Source organism: Solea solea, chromosome 3, assembly GCF_958295425.1.
Source record: "Solea solea chromosome 3, fSolSol10.1, whole genome shotgun sequence".
In the NCBI taxonomy this organism is placed as follows: Eukaryota; Metazoa; Chordata; class Actinopteri; order Pleuronectiformes; family Soleidae; genus Solea; species Solea solea.
Genome location: NC_081136.1, coordinates 22,908,088 through 22,925,376, shown reverse-complemented (window position 1 = coordinate 22,925,376; position 17,289 = coordinate 22,908,088). Strand labels below are relative to the sequence as shown.

At 41.0% G+C, this 17,289-nt stretch overlaps 2 protein-coding genes across 2 annotated transcripts; one reads left to right on the top strand and one right to left on the bottom strand.

The window, feature by feature from the left end:
* Positions 1 to 592: 592 nt before the first annotated feature.
* Positions 593 to 3,813, top strand: tmem121b (transmembrane protein 121B). Its single transcript, XM_058625307.1, has one exon. The coding sequence runs from the start codon at positions 660 to 662 to the stop codon at positions 1,920 to 1,922; it is 1,263 nt and encodes a 420-aa protein (XP_058481290.1). The 5' UTR covers positions 593 to 659; the 3' UTR covers positions 1,923 to 3,813.
* Positions 3,814 to 8,339: 4,526 nt separating this feature from the next.
* On the bottom strand, positions 8,340 to 16,627 carry il17ra1a (interleukin 17 receptor A1a). Its single transcript, XM_058625774.1, has 11 exons — positions 16,214 to 16,627; positions 15,762 to 15,786; positions 15,093 to 15,239; positions 14,098 to 14,219; positions 13,560 to 13,686; positions 12,962 to 13,009; positions 12,715 to 12,866; positions 11,536 to 11,610; positions 11,376 to 11,445; positions 10,486 to 10,596; positions 8,340 to 10,150 (listed from the first exon to the last, which is right to left on the bottom strand). Exons 1-11 carry the CDS (start codon positions 16,316 to 16,318, stop codon positions 8,688 to 8,690), a joined length of 2,445 nt encoding a protein of 814 aa, XP_058481757.1. The 5' UTR covers positions 16,319 to 16,627; the 3' UTR covers positions 8,340 to 8,687.
* Between the last annotated feature and the right edge of the window lie 662 nt (positions 16,628 to 17,289).

Here is a 17,289-nt window from a genome sequence, read left to right as displayed (position 1 = left end):
GAGATACTCACAAGCCCCTCCCTAATTAATAATTATCTACATCAATTAACTATAACTAATTAATTAATTTTATTAATCTCTGTATCCTTCTTTGTTCTCTTTATTTTTCATTAATCTCTGAATCTTTTATTCATCTCTGTATCCTTCAGTAATCTCTTTATCTTTCATTAATCTCTTTATTTTTCATTAATCTATATCCTTCTTCAATCTCTGTTTTGTCATTAATCTCTGTATTTTTCATTCTCTATCTTTCATGTATTTCATTAATGTCCCTATCTTTGTAAATACCACCTTGTGTACACATGATGTGTTTATATTCTACATACATATTTGTTTTTATTGTTTATATACACCAAACCTTGATTGCACACGTTCTTCACTTTTCAATGACAATACACTTGAATCTAATCTAATTATACACATTTGTTAATTTTTTTTACCAACCAATTACAGCACCTTCAGGAAATTATAATTTATTATTATTATTATTATTATTATTATTGTTGTTGTTAATATTATTACTGTTATGATTATTATTATTGTTATTATTATTATCATAATAACTGACTAAATGATTGAGTGGTGAATAAGGTGTGTGGTCTTTAAACAAAACATCTTGAGTCCGTTCCATCAGACCTAGTCCGCGCCTGTCTTTGCGCATGTCTCCTCCTTTTAAAGCCTCTGGAAGGAAGGAAAGAGGAGAAAAGGGAGGCGACCGCTCCAATACAATGATCTCTGCAGCTGCCAGCGACAATCCGAAGGCCAACTATCTCCAGTACGAAACCCGCTGCTGCCCCGCTGACTCCCCCGCCTCATCGTCCCCTGAAGCCGGTCAGCTGAGCCGAAGGCGGGACACTCAGACAACCGGCGGCTACAGCATCAACAACCCGGAGGAGAGCGGCGGCGGCGGCGGCAGCAGCAGCATCCAGCCTCTGGTCTCCTCCTCCTGCATCATGACATCGGGGGAGTTTATGCAGAGTGCGCCGCTGTTGGCGCACAGATCCAAGAGGAGCCTGATGTACAAGGCGCTCTCCTTCCTGCTGCTGGTCTTCCAGGGCGGCGTCCTGGACTTCTACCTCATCATCTTCACGGACCTGTACTGGTGCTCGTGGATCGCCACGGACCTGGTGGTGATCTCCGGCTGGGGGATTTTCTTCATGAAGAACGCGCGGAGCAAGCGGGAGCGGGCCTGCGGCTTCCACCAGAAGAGCTCCATCTTCGGCTGCAACCTGGGCGAGTTCACCTACGCCTACCTGGCCTGGCTCATCTACGTCATTGCCTGCACCCCGAAGGTGGTGCTCGTCCTGGAGACCTCCATTCTGGACCTGGTGGCGCTCAAGGTCCCGTGCGGCGCCACCGGCTTCAAGATCGTGGTGCTGCTCTCCGCGCCGCTGCTCTTCTGCCTCATCAACTCCATCATCGAGGACGCGAACGGCGCGACGCGGCACCACTCCCACAGCTGCTTCACCAGCACCTGCCTGGACCTGCTGGACAGCTTCACGCTGCTGGAGATGCTGCTGAGGAACGAGATCCCCACGCTGTACCTGAAGTACACCGTCATCTCCGTGTACTTCGTGGCGCTGGCCGTGCCGGTCATCTGGCTCTACGAGCTGACCGTGTCCGAGCTGCGCTGCCGCTGGCTGTGGGCGCGCTTCTCCACGGGCCTGCTGGTCAACGCGCCGCTGCTGGTGGTCAGGTGTTTCCAGGTGTACGTCTACAAGATGCCGGTGTCCGTGTTCATGTTCAAGAACATCTTCTTCCTCGCGTGCACGCTGCTGGAGCTGCTGGAGCAGTGCGCGGCCGTGCGCGGGGTGCGGCGGCTGACCGGAGGCGGGAACCCGGCCCAGTTCTCCCACTGCGTGTCTGAGAACGACATGTGTCCGCACGGATACGTCAACACCCTGGCCGTCACCCAGTCCTAGGAGCGCCACTGGTGCGTCCTGACAGACAGCTGGAAATAGGAAAATAATCCAGATTAGGCTCAGTGTATAACCCCTGCTCGGCTTCATTTGGATGAGGGAGGTACTGAACATTCACTCTGACATACTTTCCAAACAGGCTGAATTCAAACTTAATCCCCAGGTGGTGAGTGGATATGTTTTGCTTCCAAACCTCCAGTGTTGGATTACCCTGCTAACAAGGACTGGCATGGGGTACATGGGGGGCCCCACGTACCCCATCATAGTTATTTTAATGAAGTATTGCAGGGAAAAGGGTGCTTCCTGCTGAAGTGGTGCTGTTTTCCTGACAATTGGAGATTGGAAATAATCCAGATTAGGTTGGACAGCAGCAAACCTACATGTGTGGAAATGATTCACACTGTGAAAAAAAATGTAAGATCAAAAAGGTCCAACTTTCCAAGCAAAGGATGAATTTAAAATATATCCTCGTTTCTCTGTAATTATTAATGGATTTTCTTTTCTCCTTCCAATCCAAGTGTTGGATTGACCTCCTAAAAGGCCCCATGGGCAAAAAAGGGAAGTGGGGCCCCCCGTGTTTTCCCATTTTACATGAATTTACATTCATGAAGTACTTACAGTAAAAACTGAGCATGCTGTGCTTCCAGGTGGAGTGGTGTTGTTTTCCCTGACAATTTGAGATTGGAAATAATCCAAATTAGGCTTCATTTGGATGACTGGTGACGTGAAACAGTGAGGCATCACTACATCTTATGGAAAGACAGATGTGTGATCTGTGCAAAATAATTTAACATCTGAAAGGTTAAACTTTACAGAAAAGGATGAATTTCAAATGTTTCTCCGTTTATCTGTAATGGTTACTGGATATTTATTTATTTATTTTGCTGCACAGTGGCAGCAGGGCTGGATTAACTGGCTAAAAGGCCCCATGGACATACAAGGGAAGTGTGTTCCCCATCTTAGTTATTCATAAAGTATGACAGGAAGAAAAGGTGCATTTTGTGCTTCCTGGTGAAGTGGTGCTGTTTTCCCTGACAGTTGGAGATTGGAAAATAATCCAGATTATGCGTCATTTGGATGAGTGATGACAGAAAACACAGACTTCAACAAACCTGCACATGATACCTCGCTATATCGTGTGGGAAAGATTCACTAATTTTAAAATCTTAAAGGTTAAACTTTACACAAAAAAAAGATGTATTTGAAATATATCCCCATTTATCTTTAATGGTGAGTGTTTCTCCATTTTATATTAACTTCTAATATTCATCAACACAGTAGCTGTCAAGCTGAGGGTGCGTTGTCTCCTGGAAAAGTGGACCCATAATCCTGATGCGGTTCCATTTATAAAGCAAACTTCTTCTTCCAGACATTGACATTGAAACACAGACGGCAACAAACCCAAATGTGAGGTATTTAGACGGCAACTTCCTCCCACTAGTGTAGCAGAATGCGTCACACTGTGTGCAAAAATAGAAACAAACCATAATAGGCTGAAATTAAACCTCAGTACTGTGCAAACAGCTTAGGGCCACCGGTCGATTTGTTGTTTCAGCAGAGTATTTAGCGTGATCTCCAGCAAGTGATTCAGAAAAACAGTTTTATATTATAAAAAAATAAGCATCTTCTGGGAAGCATCTGATTGGGAAGGGTTTTTAATCTATCTAGAACACTGCTGCTGATGCAGTGAAATCAGCTGATGAATCCCAAACAGCGCCGGACTGACCTTCACAGAGTCCAGGCGTGAATATAAGGATTCTTTTCTGGACAGAGAAATAAATAAAAAGCTGTAAATCTAAACACAAACTCTAGGAAATGCTACTTAAAAACAAACATCTTCCTTTAATGTCTGGTGTTATGCTAATGAAGAGACAGAAAAATGAATATTAATTTGAAAGTGCACAGTACTTTATATACCCATGTACCTGTGATGGAGAGTTGATAGTTTTGCTTACACATTGTGGTGGTTTAACCTGCTAAAAGCACTATAGAAAATGCACATTTAAGTGTTTATTTTACTTGTTTATTTCTACTTTTTTCCCCTCATAATCTGAGTACTTACATGCACTAAAACCTTTCGAGTTTGATTTCTTCCTACGTTCTATAATGGTGTATTAATTCAGAGTCTCATTTATACAACTTGTGTCTAAGTTCATTTCAACTGTGGGATACAAGGGACATTCATTTTTTTTTTTTTTATCGTCATTGTTCCAGGAAACTAGTCCCTTTAAATCCACAGAGCAGTTTCCATTAAATGTTTCTTAATTCCATGTGGCAGGTGTTAACTGAATCCCATCCACCTCCATCGTTTTAGGACAACATTAGAAAACTTTAATCCTCCAGCTCTGCCTTTCAGTTATTGCTTTAAACTTGTACAAATGCTCTCCAGGACCAAACCCTCAGAGAAAGTATCTTTCTTTTCAGCGTTGTAGAAAAAGCTGCGAGAACTCTTTGCAAATGACCCTACAACTCTGCGATGAATCAAATCACTTACAAAGTAGGGCTGCGACAACTCAAACCAATCAATTATTAATCCCTTACTAAATGAACTGGCAACTATTTTGATAATCGATTTGAGTGCTTTAAATGTTTAAATGTCCTAAATGTGAATATTTTCTGATTTCTTTACTCCATGTCTCAAAGGAATCAGTGAAAATGGTTTGTGGACAAAACAAGATACTCGAGAAACTCATCGTTTTGAGGTTTGGGTTAGTTGCAGCCCTACGACAGTACAAAGCCATCTTGGGGCAGTTTCCTGCCAGTTAATCCCACCATGATCACCTGTGTTATGCTGGACTAACGCCTCGTTTCCACATAGCACAGTGTCTGAAATTTGAATATGAATCGAAATTTTGGCGCGAAATTTGCCTCATGCACAGTGAAAATGTTTTATTTTAGCTTGCAGTGAATTTCAGACGGACTTTATACTCTTTGTGTCGAAGGAACCTAGCAAAAAAACAATTTTATTGTTTGGCTTTGTAGATAGCCAGACCGTATACTTGTATAATTTAATTATTTTTTGCTTTTAACTAACGTAATTTTGTTACATTGAACTTAAGTACATTTCTCTATTTGTACAGTATATATATATCAAAAGATGTCTTGATAATATCATCAGATTATACAATGCGTGTTAATCACTAATCTCATAGCAATATCAGACAAACGTGATCTTCCACAAAACTAGGCAAGTAAACCTTCAATAAATAACACATCTGCATAGAAGTGCACTTCTGTGCTTTAAACACAAGGGGGCAGAGTGTGAAAATCACAGACACCATATGAAAAAAAACAAACAACAGCATCATGTAATGGACAAGAAAAACAAAAGTACAGAATGGGATTCTTCCCCAGAGCCAAAAGAATCATCGGACAATCTTTAATCACAAATGGGGTTTTTTTGTGACACGTTTATAGCGCGTTGTCGTTTCCAGCCTTACCTCCTTTCATTTCCCAGACCAGTCTTCAGGTGCTACAGTCAAAAACACCCAACGCCTGCCACAGCTGATAACAGGGAGGACTATATGTACACCAGACTATATCCACTTGTGTGTGTGTGTGTGTGTGTACAGAGAGACAGCATGTGGACTGTGTGTGTGCGCGTGTGTAGTGTTGCGAACGTCAAGTGCAATTCCAAGAATACTTACTCCACTCATGTACTTCAGTGTTTTACCTATTGACAGGTGTCGTCTGCTGTTCTTAGTGCTGCTTCTAAACGGTCCCTAGAGTAGACAGTGTGTGTGTGTGTTCACGTGAAAACGCTGTACATAATGATTCAGTGGTGCCACGACAAACAGGTTTTTCTACTACTTCTGTTACTTGTTTTGGGTCAGGGGTTCTAAAGCAAAGGTCACTGGGTACTCGATTGCTATCGCCGGGTATTTTGAATGCCATCATTCCCTCGGTTACTTGAGAGCTGAGCGCTAAGTGTTCAAGGTAAAAGCCATTCGATTAAAAAAGAAAAAAAAAATCATCTCATGGACTAATAACAGACCGAAGATCCGTCAGTTTAAGTGACAAATGCTGTGTTTTCAATAAATTAATGTACAAATAAATAAATAGTTGAAAAGCCAAATCTCATCAAGTCATGACCAGAGTTGTTTGAAAGCTTCCAACAGTGCTACCTTGTGAATTTGGGCTATTTCATGTGCTGGAACTTCAAAAAAAAAAAAGAAAGAAAAAATTTGAATTAATGAATTAATTACCATTACCCTCTTGCCTCCAAACTTGGCAATGCAGTTGCAGCAAACATAGGTTAACGTTTTACGCTGGGCTACACAGTCATTTACTCAGAGTTGAGAAAGGGATCCACATTAAATGACACAGTGAATCCAACAAGTTGTGTTGAAAATGCATATAAATAGTGACATAAAGTACGGATGAGCTGAACTGGGCTCTTCTATTCCCAACTCCTTTGTATTATGTACCACAGGATATACTAGAGTGAAAAGGTCATGGCTTTGTTTTGAACAGTAGGAGTGGACACATTTTTCCATAGCTGCGTATGTGACTGAAGAGTATGTACAGTCAAGAAAGTGTGCAATATGAGAAATGTGTGAGAGGGGGTTTTAGTGCCTATTTTACGTACGAGTCGTGAAACTCATGAGTTGTATTTAATCACAGTGACTGCAGGTCAGAGGTCCATGTGTTTTGTGCCTTGTGAGCGGCGGTAGAACGTAGTCTACCAGGCACCAGAGAGTCTCGCGTACCTCCCACCTGAACAGTGTCAAGACAGAGTCAGTGGAAAAAATATTACATGTACAAGTTATAAAAGCGAGCTTTAAAATGTATCATTTGGTTAAAGCGACAGTAAAGAGATAAGTAGTTTTTTTTTTGTTCAGAGGCCTGGGCACAAAACCATATGCAATGTCCACATATGTTGAATTTCCTATAATAAATGTACATATGAGTTAAAAACACATGTATACTGACTGTATGTCACCTGTATAGTGATATATTAATATTATCACTACATGAAAAAACCCGTAAAGCACATTGCATTTATTTGTACTGAAATGTGCATATACTGTATATAAATGCAGTAAGATATGATAAAACCATATTATTAAAGTAGTAAAATGTGTACATGTATATATATTACTTTTCCTTTCTTGTGCTATATAAGGAAATTCGCCATTTCCATATGTTAGCAATATGTTCATACACTGTATCTTCATACACGCAGTACATGTCATGATTTTGTGTATGTTTTCAGCTCATATGTACATTTATTTCAATTATTTACGTTACCTGTACAGCCTTTTTCAGACTTGAACACTTATAAATTGAGTATTAACATTTGCAGGCGGTTGATGCAGAGGGAGACTGTCTGGGTCAGACGACAGGAAAATGTCCATAACAAGGGGTGGAGCAAAGGGGTGGAGCAAGCTGGAAGCAGGACATTCATCCGCCCACTTGCTGTCAGTTTTCTAGAGATTTTACGTTTGTATTTTTTACTGGTGATGCAGAGTTTTTTTTTTTTCTTTTGTTGTTCAGACACAAAAGTTCAAAGTCTGAACTGCCACTTAAACCAAATCTTGGATCAGTAAATGTATTGTTGCAGACACCAGGGGGTGCTGTTGTGAAGTGAACCCTGGTCTAACCTCTGATGTTGAACAAACCGTTCCACCAGAGCGGAACAGCTGTTTTGTTTGTCGCTTATCATGTACTGTATATGTTTGCCAAAGTATTAAAAATGTTTAACATATTCTATAATATTTTATATAACTTCCTTGTGCCAGAAATCCTTTTGCAAATGCATTGTACGCTGTTGGAAAGGCAATCTTAAAAATATATCTATATATATACAGTATATATATATATATATATATATATATATATTGATTTGCACAGATTCGTCACCTCACTAATGACAGTGGCCACATGTTTGTGGTTTAATCACAAACAGGAATCATTCAACAGTCACTACAGTGAGCCTTGATGCTGCATGAAGAAGCACAGTTTCACTGAAACTACCAAAGGCTTTCATGAAACATGGCTATTCAAAAGAGCTAACAATCAAATGTTGCTTTTATCTTATTTTTGGGTACATTGAAAATTTGAATGTCCGCATCTAAAAACACTTTTTCTTCCAAACTTGTTTACAGGGGGAAGGCCTTTGCTATTGTTTACACATAGGACTCTACCTGTACTATAAAGTTGTGTGGTGTGTATCTGTACCGATATAATCCTATCTGTGTACTGTCGATGTAAATCAGAGTACGGTGTGGTTGACATCTGAAATAAATTTGATCGAAGACCTTGAACAAAAGTGTTTATTTGTGGTGCGTTAAACATAGACAACAACAGCGGGAAATAATGAACCCAGCAACAAAAATAAGTGCAGTTTAGTCCGTAGGTGCATTTAAACCAAACACGACATGAATATTTTGGACAAGATCCCGAACAACACCAGATCTTATAACTGGTGTGTGTGTGGTGCTGTGAAGCAATTCCTAGGCTGGTTTTCCACTAACAGACAGTAAGGGGAGTGGAGACAGCCCCCAGTCTCCCCCACAATAAGACATTTAATCATCACAATGACTCCAAAGCTGCTGAATCAGTACAGGCCAATAATTTTCCTTCAAAATCCAAGTGCAACATCCGCAATAAAAAGTCAACATGTAAAATATATGAACACGTTTTTGTTCCACACAATTTACTGGCCATATGTAACAAACTGGCCATGTTTAAATCCCATTGTCCTTCTTTTTTCTTTTCTATTAGTTTTGGTCCATATTGCTGGGGTGAGATTTTGGTCTTGGACCATCAGTTTTCTTCAAGACTTAATAAGTCGGAGTCTATGAGATTTTGCTGAAACAGCGCCTCCTGCAGCCTGGCCAGAGCCACCAGTGGATTCTCTTTGATGGTGGGTTCATGCTGGGAGGACATTTTAGATATGTAGCCCTGATCTGATCCACTGTTTGGACCCTTTCCACCGTGGCCCAGGACCTCCTCTTCCTCGTTCTCTACAGGCAGAGAGCAGCTGATGGAGGACTCGGATGAAGGCAAATATTCACCCTGCATGTTTGTGAATGAGGATTCTGGAGGGTTTGAGCCAAGAGAGTCCGGTAGGGCCGACCTACTCGGGTACAAATGAGCTGAAATTTGACTTGAGGGCGACAGTGAATCATCTTCATCATCCTCATTGGGAATTTGACCAAGTGGTCCTTCCTCCACAGAAAGCCAGTATGGTCTTTGTGAAGGAGGACAGTTCACCACAGACTGGACCATGTGGACTGATTCAGGACTGTGAGGATACATGTGATCCGATCTCCCTTCAGCTCGGTTCGATGGATACGGCAGCTTGCACTCTGGGTTTACGATTGGCGTAATCTCTGCCACTGATGGTGGCGAGAGCTGTGGATTCAGTTCAGGTGTGAGGACGTGAATGTTGGTGTCATTTTCAGAGATTTCTACCTCGTGCACGTAGACGGGAGGGCCGTTTCTGATCAGAGGAACACACTGAAGCACTGGAGGGATTGGAAGCGGATCAATGAGCCTGTCGGCCTCAGTCAGGACCTCCTCCTCACAACCCACACACTCCTTCTCAAACCAGTCACAATTTTCCAGCTGGTAGGCCTGGAAAGTTTCAATGGCGTCCTTCAGGGCTCTGCCCGAGGGACAGTTGAAATACTCGTCCCCGCCGATGCCCTCGACATGTTTGACGTGATCTGGCTGATACTTCTCAGTGTCTAGGAGGCGGAAGTACAGCTCCTCGAAATGCTTCATCAGCTTGTATTTGACAGCGACGTCGAAAACTGAGGGTATGTCCTGATCGCCGCTGATGTCATCGAAGTACGCCACCATGTACTTGCCAAGCATGCCCGCCTGGTGCATGTCCGGCAGGAAAAGGTGGAGGAATGGGATGAGCATATCGTCTGTGGGGGAGAGGAGGTCCTCCCTCAGTGTCACCTGACCTTGACCACACAAGGCCCTCCATTTTGCCTGGACTCCACGCGAGCACAGCACCAGAACTTTGTCGGAGGGGTTTTTCAGCTGTTGCCGCTGCCACTCGAGCCAGCGTAGGCGACCCATCATGCCGACCATGGTGGCGTCCAGCAAATCTACAAGCACTTTGGCGCCACACTTGACCTGGAGGAAGGCACAGAGCTTTAGCACTATGTCCCTGTAGAGGTAGTGGTCTTGGGAGTAGATGACCAACACTTTGGGAGGTGGAGGTTGCTGCACTTGTGGTGGTGGTTTTGGTTCTACAAGAACACCCGGTTTGCCTGAAAATGGAAGGAGGGCGTCACCAATAGCAACCATGACTCACAAACGTGTTTTGAGGTTAGAAGTCAATCAGTACGTTTCCATGCACAGTTAAGTCGCACCATGACAACGCCGTTTAATAGCGTGTCCCAGTATCCAAGCACTAGCAGTGAAGTCATTTGACTCAGCCACATTAACCGCATGGGTGTGTTCGTCCGACTTTGATGAATTCGATTAAGTCAAATCTCCGTCGGACTGTATAGGTATATAAACCAGATTTTAGTCGGACTACCAATAATTTGATTTTTTTTTTACGTACTGAAAGACAATAGTACAGTGCATTGTAGTTACTAACCTTGCTTCCTGCAGAAGATGCACATATTTACTGCCACTGTAAATATCAGTGCCACTCCCAGGATGACAAATATGTACACGAGAACATTTGTGGGAGGCGGGTCAGGTTTTGCTGCAAACAGAAAATCACGTTGAGAATGCAAATATTACTATCGCTGCATCCAAGGTTTAGTGTCGTACCGGAGTTTAACAATTTTCCTTCTGTAAGTACATTGTTTTTTAGTTTTTTTAATGAACTGTAATTAACAAGCTATCTTGGCCATGTCTTCATCATAAATCAATCAACTATCTCAAGGGAGTTACGGGTTAAATAATCATCAAATAAATCATGGGATTAAGGGATGTGTAGTTCCTTCACTCTTAAAATAATGAAGTACGTTTTTTTTTTGTTTTCCACTTTGAATCAGCCTCGTTCCAGGCTTCAGGCAATTTAAAAGTCTTTTTTAAGCTATCAATGGAGAAAAGGTAAGGGACATTTACTTAAAAGTGGGCGGTCACTGCCACTCTCTGTACAAACCAGTATGTTGGGTTTTTCCCCCAGCATTTATACATCTTGATAATCTGTCAGTTATCTAATCTTTCCCGGTTGTTTTTCAATCATCTATTGTCTCACACTTCCTCTTTACTTGCTTCCCAGTAAAAACAGGCGGTGGAGGGGTAAGAATGTGAGGAACGTGGAGAACAGGTGGAGTTCTTTCCTCTTCTCTTTCCCTCTTACTAGAAACTGCAATTGAAAGCCTGCTGCAGCTATCAGCTTATGGGTTTATGAAATGACCCAAATTGGGCAATGCTAGCAGTTTGGAGGTTGAACGTGGAGCTATGTTGTATTGGTAAAACTAAAAGGAAAGTTCAGTCATTCATGATGCTGATATTCCACATTAGCCAACATACCACGACAAATATCCAGAGTTCCTTTTTTTCGGACACAGTCCTGGCCACATTGTGGGAAAAAAGGTTTGATCTGCAGTGGAGAGGAAGTTGCGTTAACATCAAGGTTGGATATGATGGGGATTGTGAAAAAAATACTCTCAACCTGGCAGAAAAGATTTACCTCAACGTGAAACTGGCAGCAGGATCTTGGCCATTTATCGAGGCTGAATGTCACATTCAGAGTCGTGTGATTGTTCTTGGAAAAAAGAGAGAGAAGTGAATGTAAGTAAGAACACATGTGTATTATTTTGACATAACAAGCACTTCAAATACACACAAAAACACTGAAAATACAAATGATAAACGAACAAAAATAATTGTTTTTCATATAGGCTTCTTTGAAGTGAGGTTACATGAGGTACAGCCACTTTATCTATCTAAGTTTCTGTTGCCTTGTAAACTGCTCACTGCCACACACCAAATCCCAGAGAGAAAATCTGGGATTTTAAGACCAGACAACACAGGAGTTGTTGATCCACTATTGTCTGTATCAATTAGATCATGTGTGTTATTTTGTGACTCTAAACTTAACAAACGAGGCAGCAGAAGATCAGCAACTCCTGTGTTCATGCGTTTATTTTCATAATCGATTCATCTCTCATTTATTATCGTTTGGGCCACCGAATGTCGACCAGTGTTCTTCAAAATGAAAAGCACAGACCTCAAAATGACAATGTTTTGTCTACAAACCAAAATGATTCAGTCTTAATGATTTTTTTTGTGATTTTTAGCAAAATAAACAACCCAGAAAATATTGATTTTAAGAAGCTGAAAAAAAAAATCTGAAAACTTGTTCATCTGCTTCAGTTTTGGCAGTGATGTAAATTCTGTCATGTTTGTGCAGTCACATTTCACATGTTTGGAAAAACAAAGAGAATTGTGTTAATCGCCTTTTTTTTAATGAGTTTACAAATCCCAAATATCCCTGCTAAATTTAGTGGGAAAAGGCTGCAGAGATGACATAAAGCAGTGCTATGAAGTTCCTGTTATTCTGGAGGGAAAACACCGTGACACACCAGGGACTGCATTGTAGGAATGTGTGATGTGTGAGCTGCAAGTGTGCAGTTCAAGTACTCTGTAGAATGTAATGAAAAATCTGTTCGACAATCAGCAGAGATATGCTACAGGAAACAGTTTTTTTTTTGCATTAAAAGAAAAAAAAGAAGAAAGAGAACTGGGGTAAAAACTAGGTTAAGTTACAAAACACAGGATGCTTTAATGAGCAGCTTCAGTCATAATGTTCTAGGTCACATCACTGAAAAGGAAACTGCTATAAGTACTCACGACAACAGGAACTTACCCCGTATACATGCTGCACATGCAAAGTGGAGCATCTGACAATAACCAGGTATTCGTCACACAGGCTGTCGGGACTGAAGCCAACGGCCAGAACAAATCTTCCCTTCACTGTGGGGATTGTAGCCAGACTGATGTTGGCCTCCCACTGACTTCCTGCAGCACAGCAATGACAACAAGTTTGGAAATGGTTCATGTTTTGCTCTCTCTCTCTCTTACACTGGAATTTAGGCTGCCAGTCAAAAACTCACCTCTCTCAATGCAAAACTGGGTCTTCTGCATTGAGGAATCTTGACAATCTGAGTGAACGAGAAGAAGATAATCAGTCAAAGTCGAGTCTAGACGACTGACAGTTAAGATGAAAACAGGTGAACTGGTTTCCTCATTTCACCTGAAACTATTATGAAATCTTAGAGACTGTCCAACATCGTATTTTTGTTTACAGACAGCTGAACACTCCCTTACTGTATACCCAGTTAGGCTTAATTAGCTGGGAATGCTGAGTCAGTGATTGCCAACCACTGTATAAACCATCCAACTTGTCGTTGCACACCATACACCTCGTATCCACTTAAACCCATCAGCTTGAAAGGGTTCTATTTTTCACCGCAATTTAAAAATCATATTGAAAAAAAACATCTAAATATGTTGGTTTGTGCTTCAAACTGAGGCTAGTTCTTCCATTTAAAGCACTCTTAACTCTGTATTAGTCCTAGTGCCATTACATGGTCTAAGGTAAATGCTGCTTCTACAGCTACCGACCTCTGAAACTTACTGAATGTAATAATTTCCATAATGCTCGTACACAGAAACTTGACCCAAACACAGACAGTTTTGTCTCTAACTCACCTGGAACAATGACTTCTTTGCTGACATCATAGTTGCTGTGGAGCAGCTCAGGTTTGGGGATGTTGAATACAGAGATCAGGTATCTCTGACCAGGCTCCAACACCACCATGTTAGCTGAGAACGACCACTGAAGACACAAAACAGCAGTTACAAAGGGGTGTTGCTGTGACACTGGTCATTCAAATTAGTTTTTTAATCTTTTAATCCAATTAGGCATGGTACCATGTGAAAATTCATCACATGACTAACTAAATAAAATAACTGTAATTCATAATATTGCAATCACTGTAAAAATCTGCTTCAAACTCTTAAAATGGCTCTAAGATACACTCACATATCTTGGATTGTCTTGTCATCACAGATAGGACACAAGTTTTTTGGTGAACATATTAAAGTGGAAAACTAGAATAATTGACTGACTGGAAAGATGACTGGCATCCTCACCCCACTTACAAGTGTGTTCAGGTCAGCAAGTCTAAATTTTACAATTTTATACCAATGATATCTAAAAATTGAAATCATTTGTATAGTGACTCACCTTCTCCCCTGATGGACTTCTCATTGGGAGTGTGCCCTGGAAAGAATAGCGAACACACAGGTTCTGATTGGTGGACATCACCAGGACCTGAAGCTCTGTGGCCTTCAGGTAACGAATGCTGCCTGAGGAGACACACAGCAGAAGTCACATCCAGTCAGCTGACTGGTTCTACCTTGACAATGCGCAATTTACAGACAAGTCAATCATCTCAAGAAACACCGCATGATCGGAAAAATTGGATTCAACTCAAATTTGTCCGACAATTAATTTGTAACGGACATTTTAACTGACATTACTATGTACCTATATCCCTGCTATTAGCTGCATCTTTATATCACACCCTTCTTCCTTGTTAAAACACTATTACGGTACATGAGGTGTTGCTTTGTGAGATTATAAAAGTGGTGTATGGGTAAAGTTCACTTTATCACTTTTAAAGTATGACTAGAAATGTCACACTGAAGGCACAGAGGTTAAAGAGTAAGGGTTTTTTAAGTGTGGTTCTAGGAGGATGTGACACACATGTCCGCAGTGGTTTCACTGAACATCCTGAGAAATGGAAGCTTAATCTTAAACATAGCTGCCAGTGAAGTTTGTAAACTACTCACCATTTTCCATAGAGAAAATCAGTATTTTTAGCTTGCAAGCGCATGGAGGCGGCTTGTATTTTTGGCAAGTTTGTGTCACTTGTGTAAATCCGACTGAAGGATTTCAAACGGTAAAGTCATGTAGGCAGTAGTGGATTAACAACTCCTGTGGGCTGTGATGTAAAATCACTGATTTTCTGAATGGACTTTGGTGTGGGACACTGAGCATTTTATCAAGTGACACATACTTTCTGATTATGAATGTTATATTCCATTATTTCACATTCCATTTCAGCCAATACATGTACAAAAAATATGAGAGGCAGATTAATACTGTAAATCAATATTCTTTTGCCATGGTTTCACATATACAGTACTATGTAATTATATCACACCAAACTAACTCACCATCGTCCTTTATCTTCCAGTTGGCGGCCAGTACAGGCTGCAGGTGTCCTGCCTCGTCCTGCCTAGTTTCCACTGACACCTGCAACTCATCTGGACTGCCGGGAGTGTAGTCATTCATATCCAGCCAGCTAATGTCCAAACAGTTACCTACACACACACAAACACACACATGTTTGCACAGATATTCGTCCTATGACACTGCATTGAATTGCGCTCATTTGGGACAGCCTAAACGAAGCAGTATCCCTCACTTTAACCACTGGTTTGGACTTTTTTGCTTATTGTACCCAAAATGTCAGACAATGACATTTCAATACTTAGAACTTTCAATATCTAGCAGTAATTTACAATTTATTGGATGTTAACGGAGTATATTAACAGTTTATTAACAGTTTAACCCTGAATTTAAGCTAACCACAAATCAAATATTAGCCCTGAACTTAACCAGTTCCTCAGAAATTAGGTTTTGGTCTCCATGAAGACTACTGGTCCTGACAAGGTGAGTGTTTGTCACGAAAAACCTCTGACTTTTTCCATTCACATTAGATCATGCAAGCATTCTTCGTTATTCATGATGTTTTTCTTCATTTTTATGTAGCAATAAAACAAATGACACTTGACGTAAAGGATGTCTTCTCCATGCAGAGTAGACTTAAGAGAAATACTTACTAGTATCGACAGTGCAATTCAAATCCTGTGACAGAAACACACAAACAACAAAGAAAATTAGAATTTATTTTAACATGTTTTTCTGCCTGTTTTCCAATCTTTCACAGGTTGACAAAGTTTTACATTTTTAAAACAGCAAAAGACAATGAAATTAAACTTAGTGGATTTAATGTTGTTCATACTCTCTAGCTTAAAAAGTAAAAGTAAAAACATGCTAATAAGAAGAATATCTTTCTTTAAATAGCTACATAAATTGCAGCTAAAAGTGCTGAACAATATGATAGATACATATATAGATACATAGATACATATATAGATAGATAGATAGATAGATAGATAGATAGATAGATAGATAGGCATGTGACGTCATTTGGCGACTCACATTTGACCAAACAGAACGGTGATGAACTCATGGCCGTTTAAAAAGCAGCTACATTCATGCCATAACTTACCTGTCGGGGGCAGCTGAGTGGCGGCCATGTTAGAACCGTCACCGCGGACGAAAGTGACGCACACTGAAGCAGCGGCAGCAACAACAGAATTCCATTGACAAACATCCCCGCTGTGTCTCTGTCACACTAAAGCTGCCTGAGATAAAGTCCCGCCATTAATAAAGTTTACAGAGAGAGGTTTTACGTGTAGGGATAAGCAGCGTGTAGAGGTACAGACTGACTAACCTGGTGTAGACTAATGATAAACTTCCTGTTCCTCGGGAATTCACCTACCTACCTGTTACTGTAAATCATCGCATGCTGCATTCATGTCACCTGGGAAAATGTAGAACTACTCTGTTGGCTCTGGCTGCTCCTGATATGATACTGTTAGTTGTTTATAAAAACAAATAATCCCGAATCCCCAAATAAACAGAAACTAACAACAAGAACACATTGATCGACAACACTGCATAGATTTCAACAATACGCAGGCACTAATGAGATAAGTGATTACAACAAACCTCAGTGTGGTGCATTTAAGTGCACTCACATGTACGTGTTATAAATATCCAGTGTGTCTAATGAATTTACTTACCATGATTATGTTTGTATACGTGCATAATAACACTAAAACAACAATTTGCACTTAACAAAGCACCATCTAGCACTATTGTGGTTCTACACAACTCCACACACTTGTTGACCATAGTTACTGTATGTGCCTGGGAAAGGGAAAGGTGAGTGTAGAGAACAATCTGCAGTCTCACCATTGGATGTCACTAATTCTCACACACTGGACCTACACCTACATCTCTCTCTCTCTTACACACACACACACACACACATAATTATTAGACTGCAACATAATGTCACCACATTAGACCATTTTTGTGACTTAAACTGAGTATTATAGTACAGTGAGTATCAATGTTAACATCAATGAAGCTGAAACAGCGTGTCTGTGTTTCAACAGTAAAGAGCATTTTTCCCACAGACAATGAAAGCACCAGCTACCGTTCTCATTGTGTGGGCAACATAACTTCAAAGTTGTCTCCTCGCTCTGTTATCTTCACCACGATCACAGAGAAAACAGT

Bases quoted from the DNA above. Each gene is read 5' to 3' on its own strand.
- il17ra1a (XM_058625774.1), bottom strand. From the start codon at position 16,318: ATGTTTGTCAATGGAATTCTGTTGTTGCTGCCGCTGCTTCAGTGTGCG. The intron at 14,220-15,092 runs GTGAGTTAGTTT...GTGTCTCCTCAG, and splicing joins CTGGAAGATAAAGGACGATG to GCAGCATTCGTTACCTGAAG. The intron at 11,446-11,535 runs GTAAATCTTTTC...TCTCCACTGCAG, and splicing joins GCTGCCAGTTTCACGTTGAG to ATCAAACCTTTTTTCCCACA.
- tmem121b (XM_058625307.1), top strand. From the start codon at position 660: ATGTCTCCTCCTTTTAAAGCCTCTGGAAGGAAGGAAAGAGGAGAAAAG.